This window comes from Metarhizium brunneum, chromosome 1 (genome assembly GCF_013426205.1).
Source record: "Metarhizium brunneum chromosome 1, complete sequence".
NCBI classification, from domain to species: domain Eukaryota; kingdom Fungi; phylum Ascomycota; class Sordariomycetes; order Hypocreales; family Clavicipitaceae; genus Metarhizium; species Metarhizium brunneum.
Window position 1 is genome coordinate 3839691 of NC_089422.1, and position 7291 is coordinate 3846981.

The 7291-nt window shown below is 52.6% G+C and overlaps 3 protein-coding genes across 3 annotated transcripts; 2 read left to right on the forward strand and 1 right to left on the reverse strand.

The window, feature by feature from the left end:
* Positions 1–354: 354 nt before the first annotated feature.
* RVS167 (Regulator of cytoskeleton and endocytosis) lies at positions 355–1862 on the forward strand (the record flags this gene model as incomplete). The annotated part of the gene is made up of 3 exons (XM_066129714.1): positions 355–390; positions 555–1770; positions 1840–1862. The coding sequence occupies 3 exons, from the start codon at positions 355–357 to the stop codon at positions 1860–1862; spliced, it is 1275 nt and encodes a 424-aa protein (XP_065985584.1).
* A 1155-nt stretch (positions 1863–3017) lies between these two features.
* G6M90_00g011640 (uncharacterized protein) lies at positions 3018–3632 on the forward strand (the record flags this gene model as incomplete). Its single annotated transcript, XM_014693873.1, has 2 exons — positions 3018–3311; positions 3381–3632. The coding sequence occupies 2 exons, from the start codon at positions 3018–3020 to the stop codon at positions 3630–3632; spliced, it is 546 nt and encodes a 181-aa protein (XP_014549359.1).
* A 259-nt stretch (positions 3633–3891) lies between these two features.
* Positions 3892–5401, reverse strand: atnC_1 (MFS efflux pump atnC; the record flags this gene model as incomplete). The annotated part of the gene is made up of 3 exons (XM_014693872.1): positions 3892–4777; positions 4831–5077; positions 5158–5401. The coding sequence occupies 3 exons, from the start codon at positions 5399–5401 to the stop codon at positions 3892–3894; spliced, it is 1377 nt and encodes a 458-aa protein (XP_014549358.1).
* Positions 5402–7291: the final 1890 nt, after the last annotated feature.

Consider the following 7291-nt stretch of genomic DNA (forward strand, 5'->3'; position numbering starts at 1 on the left):
AACTGAAGCGACATTGATGGATGGATGATCGCCTGGCTGCTGATGCCTCCCCGCCAGACTCCTTCCGCGTTCCAACACGGAGTGTTTCTCCGCACGCACAACGCAAGCAGCCAAGTGCAGCTGACTGGCAGCTCCCTGCGCCACAACCACCGGCACAGCCACCGCAAAGTCGTCACCAAGTCATGGTCCTGCCCTGCTCTGGCCTGGCTGCGCCGACAGACGTCAATGTTCTTTAATTCCTCTTCAAAGCCAACGCGCCCGTCGTCTTCCCGGCTCCCGCCATAGAGCGCGCCTGCGACTTCTTGTCGTGGTTTACCATCCCCGTATCGAGCATAGGGTTCGCATTGTTCCATCATGAGTTTCAAGGGCTTTTCCAAGAGCCTTACTCGGGTACGTTTCTGCTGAGAGGTCTCGTCAGCAATGCTGCCCCTCATCCATCTCCATCTCGGCCCCTCCAGCCAAGAACATCATCATGTCAGCCCGAGGAGGCCAAAGTCCATCACCCACGCCGTCATGGGCTGTTTTTTTGCTGACGGGTATCTCTCAATGTACAGGCGCCTCAACAATTCAAACACAAGTTCAATATTGGCGAACACACCAAAGATGCCGTCTACATCGACGCCGAACGCCGTTTCCAAGAGCTCGAGACGGAGACCAAGAAGCTCCACGATGAGTCAAAAAAATACTTCGAAGCCATCAACGGCATGCTAAACCACCAGATCGAATTCAGCAAAGCCATGACGGAAATCTACAAGCCCATTTCCGGCCGCATGTCAGACCCCGACAGCATCAAACCCGAGGGAAATCCAGAAGGAATCCGCGCTTGCGAGGAGTACGAGGCCATTGTCAAAGAGTTGCAGGAGACACTTGCTCCGGAACTGGAAATGATTGAGACTAGGGTCATCCGACCAGCTACCGAACTGCTAGACGTCATCAAAGTCATTCGAAAGACAGCGGTGAAGCGAGAACACAAGAAACTGGACTACGACCGGCATCGCGCCGCCCTCAAGAAGTTGCAGGACAAGAAGGAGCGCAGCCCAAAGGATGAGAAGGCCTTGTGGAAAGCAGAAGGCGATTGCGAGCAAGCGACGCAAGACTACGAATACTTCAATGACCTTCTCAAGGATGAATTGCCAAAGCTCTTCACCCTGGAACAAGAGTTCATTCAGCCACTGTTCCAATCCTTCTACTACATGCAGCTCAACATATTCTACACACTTCATGAGCGAATGCAGCGCTGTGATATTGGCTACTTTGACCTGACCCGCGAAATCGAGGAGGCGTTTGAGGAAAAGCGTGGAGACATCCAAGAACAAGCCGAGGCCTTGTCAATCTGCCGATTCAAAACCACTGGACGTCCCCGGCCCATTAGATACGGAGCCCGCCCAGCTCTCGAAGGCGGCAAGCAACCAGGTCTGCTGACAGCTGGGCCTTCCACCTCAAGCGGTGGTACCAGCCCCAAGATTAGTGCCTCCGGCCGACCTGCCAGCGATTCCGAAGCCGCACCTCCGCCATATTCCCCCGGAAACAAGACTGCCTTGTCAACGATCGCGGCGGCCAAGGCAAAGCCTCCACCACCTAAACCCAAGCCAAAGCGCTTAACAGCTGCACCTGCGGCAGAGACCGTGACAGCCATGTACGATTATTCGGCTCAAGCGGAGGGGGATTTGAGTTTCCGAGCTGGTGATGTTATTGAGATTATGTCCAGGACACAGAATGAGAATGAGTGGTGGACGGGGCGTCTTAATGGAAAGGAGGGACAGTTCCCTGGTAAGCTAAGCTGTAACATGATCCTCCTTCTTTTTGCGCATCTTCTAACCTCGACGGTGGAATGTTTAGGCAACTATGTCCAGCTCGGCTAATTTCGCGTACTCACCTTCATGTTGCGGGTATTCTACAGGCTGTGGCTTCTTCGTTGGTTATCGGCCCTTGGGTCAAAGAAGATTTCGGTGCATGGTGTATAGACTGGGGCAGGTCCATAGGGTGCTGGAGTAATCGAAAAGGGGGGGAATAATAAAAATTACCACTTGGATTACCAATTCTTGAGGGCTGAACAGAGCCAAGGAGTCGCAATATAATGGTGTCGGGCTTTATCGCCATCGCATTGTCACAGCCACCCAAAAAAAAAACCACGAGAAGCTTGATTTCTGTCCATCTAAAAATTTGGGTATAGGTGTATGAGACTGCTGCAAGCAAGCACCCATCGCCGGTGTCTGGAGAGCGACACTCGAATAAAGAAAGCCGAAGACCCCATTGGGACAAAGGTTTGATGGACGGCAAGCTGGTTTCTCGACACCCGGTGACGCCTGGTAATGTTCATGCTCAGTCAGATATCCTAAACGGACATCTAGAGGTCAATGGCACATGGCTTCTGGTAGATCACCAGCCACGTGGGCCGATCTCTCCGGGCCCAAGATACGACCAGTTGAGATGGATATTGCGGCACACATGCCAAAAGTTGCAGTTTCCCTGAATTCTCGGCAACAGCTCCCGACGCGTCACGGTCAAAATTGCACAGAGCAAATTGAATCCACCAGCTCGCGACGCTGGGAAAGTGCGCTGGGAAAGTGGTGACGTCACTCTGAAGGTGCCCCACCAACCCACCAACCCACCAACTCACTTCTAGGTCACTTGGTTCACTTCTCCTGCCGAACGACGGTTTTTCGTGCACCCTGCGAGGAGACAATGACATCACAGGCAGCTACACCATTGGTTCTGTTCTATTCGGTTCTACATAACCAGAAGGGGCATTTCATCGGTCTAATGGGGCCTTCCTTGGTGGAGCCTGTTTGCTACTGCTCGAAAGTGGGATTGCGCTTGCTTTCACAAACCTAGCTTGTTACCGGTCGTGTCTATAAGAACCAGCTCCAACCGCATCGTGAATTCAGATCTGTTTTCATTTTACTCCATCCACAAAGCTTTTACTCTTCACTGCTTCTTTGCCCAAAAGATCTTGAATCCTTCAACTTGTGTCTTACCTCGTCTTCATCAACTCTTGTCAACTCACTATCATCAACATGTCTGACAAGGCACCTTCCACCCTCCAGTCCTACGTGGACTCTGCTACCGGAGCTGTCCAGAGTGCTCTTGGAAGCCTGACTGGAAACACAGGCGACCAGGCCAAGGGCGACGCCAAGAAAGATGACGCCAAAGTTGAGCATGAAGCTTCACAGGCATCTGTCAAGGTCCCTGGAGCCACTGTGTCCAGTGACGGAGGCGTCAGCAAGGACCACCCTGATCGTGCCGCAGGCAACTGGAATCAGACCGTTGGCTCGGCCAAGGAGGCTGTTGGTGGCTTGGTTGGCAGCGAGGTAAGTTGACGCAGATAGGGTGGCCACATGTGTTGTTGAGCTTGCGTGACGACTAACGACGTCGTCCAGAATTTGAAGTCCGCCGGTCGTGAACAGAACCTCGAGGGTCAACAACAGGAGGCCAAAGGCCAGCTCAACGACTTGGGCTCTGGCATGGCCGCTCGTGCTCAGGGTACCGTCGGAGGCGCCATTTCTAACATCACTGGTGACAAGGAGGGGCAGGCTCATTACGACCAGATGCGAGCTGACGGCAAGGCTCAACAGCGAGGCGTGGAGCACGATCTCGAGAAGCGGGCCGAGGCCGAGCAAAAGAAGGAATGAGGAATGTGAGCTTGGCTTTTGCCAGGCGAGGTGGCATGACGGTGGTGGAATTGATACCCTACAGAGACCATGATTGGTCCGATAGTTTACTAATACAGTTTTTGCTAAATGACTTTCCCTCGTCATTGATCATGGCTCATGAGATGAACTTTCTGAATCAATCAAAGCCAATGTATGCCCGCATATTCGCCGAGAGTTCGTCAATGACCACCCATATGCATGTATAGTTCAACTTACAACACCTTAAGTCAGGTTCTGTCTAGTTTTTCAGAGGCTCCAAAACCACATCAGCTTTCTCGGGCGTGGCTTTCTCCTTTGATGTGCCAGCCATCCACGATGTAATAAAGATGGCACCTGCAAGGACCACTCCCAGAACGAACGGGTACCCGATCCACGATGTCAATGCCACGTCGAATAACGCACCCATGGCTACAGTACAACACAAAAAGCCAATGATTTCCCCGAGAGCAAGTATGCCGAAAAGCAGTCCAGTACTCTTCTCGCCAAGGGCCGAAACCATCATGGATCTACAGAGTGTCGGGATACCAGAGCCAAGCGCAGAAAGCACAACGCCAGCAATAATGAATCCTTGGCTGAGGACCAAGACGAAAAATGCCGAGCCTGCCAAAAAGCACAATGCACTTGCTCTCAAAAAGATGCCGTCGCGATATCGGTGAGAATATGTTGTTTTCTTGTTGCAAATATACGCAGCTCCGGGGAGGAGAAGGAGGAGAGTAACCAGGGTGATCATGCTGCGGAGGGAGACTAGGAGAGCTGATTTAGACAGTTGCCAATGGAACTGTACCGGCATAAACCGGAATAGTATTCCAGATAGGGTTGCTGCCATTGGCAACGAGAGCACCGCACCAGGGACCAGGAAGACTGCTGGACGGCTGAATATCGCGAAAATGGTTCGTTTGGTGGTTACCGGCGAGCCACCGTCAAGATCCTCTTTGACGCCGTCTGTCTTGCGACAAAGAGTCTCGGGACTCAATAGGGCGAGGAGAATACCGCCGACGGCAACGAGAGCGAGAGAAACGTACAGCAGAAGCCATATAGACGATTCGATCAGACGCGCGGACAGGAACGGCCCAGCGAGCTCGGCGGCAAGAACCGCTCCAACCACCCATTGAAACCACGAAGCCCTGCCCCAAGTCAGCCGGTGAATGCGGAACACGATGCTGCGCAGCTTTCTTACCTCTGCGACCTGGGAGCCACGTCGGCAACCATGGTGAAGACGATTGCTTCGGCCATTCTCTGCCCTCCGCCGAGGAGGAAGAAGACGCCCATAGCCCACATGGCTTCGAGCGGCATCGCCTCCCACCTCCAGCAGACGAGCATTGCGTACCCCTGGGAGAGGAAGAGGCTGAGGAGGCTTGCCGCGAGGACAGGCACGCGCCCGACTCGATCGGCGAGGATTCCGAGCGGAAACGCAACCAGCGCGCCTGAAGCAAAACCTATTAGCGAGACCAGTACTATTTCAACCACACGTGGAGGTGAATCCCTGGGAGGGAGAGATACATACTTCCAATGGTTACAGAGACTGAGATGCCAATGTTGATCCGGTTCAAGATCCTCTGCACCGCGGCATCCCTACACTTCTCCTCGGGCAATAGCTCCTGCGTCACGAGGCCGAAGTGCTTCTTACACGCGATGTCCTGCATCAGCTTCAGGCTGGGCAGGTCGCTCAGCGACAGGCCGAGCTGCGTGACGAAGAGCGTGACGCAGAGGAACGGAAGAAGGTAGGCTACCGGGATCGTGGGGCGCATTTTTGAAAAGTTCTTTCAGGCCGTTGGCATGCTCGGCAGATACTCTCTACTTTCGGTCAGACTAGGACAATGCAGGACACGGTTGTACGGTTGGAATCATCAAGGGGTAGCAAACTTGCGGTTTACACGCCCAACTGTCGTCAGTTGGCAGTCACACACGGCACTCTAGCGAGGTGCGACGTCGAATCTTGCGTATTGGTCGAGTTCGTCCAGCGATGCAGGGGAATACTCGATGATGTGTTTCTAGAGGGAACCCAGCCGGAGAAATGGTGTTGATGGGCATTCAACGAGCGATGCAGAACGTGTTTGCAGAGTGTCAACGGACCGAGTTCACTGGTATTGTCGCATCATTGGCAAGTGCAGCAATAGGTATTTGCCCGCGTCAATTGCCATTCAGCACGGCCAAATAGTTTTATACTACATACATTAGCTATTCATCGTGGGCTTTTTTTTTCTTGCCCAAGAGCAAGGCCACTTGGTGGTCAAGCCGCGCTCCTCATCTCCTTTGCCCTTCAGCTACAAGCCCTATGGCGACGAAAAACTTTTCAGATGCCAATGGCAGGATTACAATTTACCGTTGCGGCTCACAGCCATGCCGTGACAAGATGTATGTACTACTTGTCGTCGTTGACGGTCTCCAGGCAATTCGCAGCCGCGGTTGCGCGTGGGCTACCCTATTCACCAAGGTCCCATCTCGGCCACACATGATTCGTTCGTGTACGCTGCCATGGTCCTTGTTTGGAGAAGACGTTTGAGAATACAATGTCTCGAACCAAACCACGTAGAGAGCATACGACTAAACAGCCAATCGAAGAGATTTTAGAATTCCTGGCCGTTGGTTCGCCCGCGCAATGGATGCCGGTGCATGTTTTTTAAGGTTTACTTCTGCCCACTTAGGCAGACCACGGACGATGCATCGGCCCACGTGGACGAGAGGCCAAGAACGGTAGCAAAGGTGGTTGGGAGCTAAAAACCCATGAAACAGGTCCGTGTATGATAATAGTACTATTGTATTGCGGCTGTACTGACGTGTTGATTATATACAACGGCTGTTATATGGCACCAAGGTGGGTATCGAGCGCTTGTTTTTGCCTGTAAAGATGTCAATACGTGGTGGGTACGGATGTATGTATGTACATTCATATGCAGGGAGGACGATGGCAGAGGCCGCAGGGAGACAAGCCGGGGTTCGTTTCGGTCTGAATACTTCTGCATGTCGTCTTGATGTTCCGTGCAACTGTCGAGATGTATGTACCCATCATCAGGTGGGTGGCAAGACTTTCTAGAGCATGAATCGAAGCCAAACTGTTTGGTATGCCGGGTCAACCACCTGTTTCAAAATGCACCATGACCGGCTGCACATGATACCGGCTTGAACATCATGTTTCCTCGATGGTGGGCACTTTGCTGTAATGCATCCTCTGTATTGGATGCTGCTCTTGTGCAAGTTCATGCGTCGCAAGGAGCCTGCGTAGCCGAAACAGACTGCTTGCCAGGATACGCTGCAAAACATCATGGGTTGAAATGCCTGCCATCCTGACTGGCAGAGAGGGCCGAAGCCGCATAATACTCGTGTTCCAATCGCGCACCTGCAATATCCTGTCAAAACGAAATTGGGTACGGAGCAATACATCATACATACATACTCCGTACATACTACACCAGCTTGCCTGGTGGCATCTGAGACAGTGTAGACCTGGCCAAGCAATGATTTGTCCCGGCCCGATCCGGCAAAATTAACTGTCTCTCCCTTCATGTGTACCGAGTAGACGCACGTAATAATGCCAATTGGGCCATGTTGCCGAAAACAAATACATAGTAATCCCGCCAAGGCAGTGCAAGGTGTCATCCTCGTCATAAACACCAAAGAACTCATTGAACCCCGGAGCA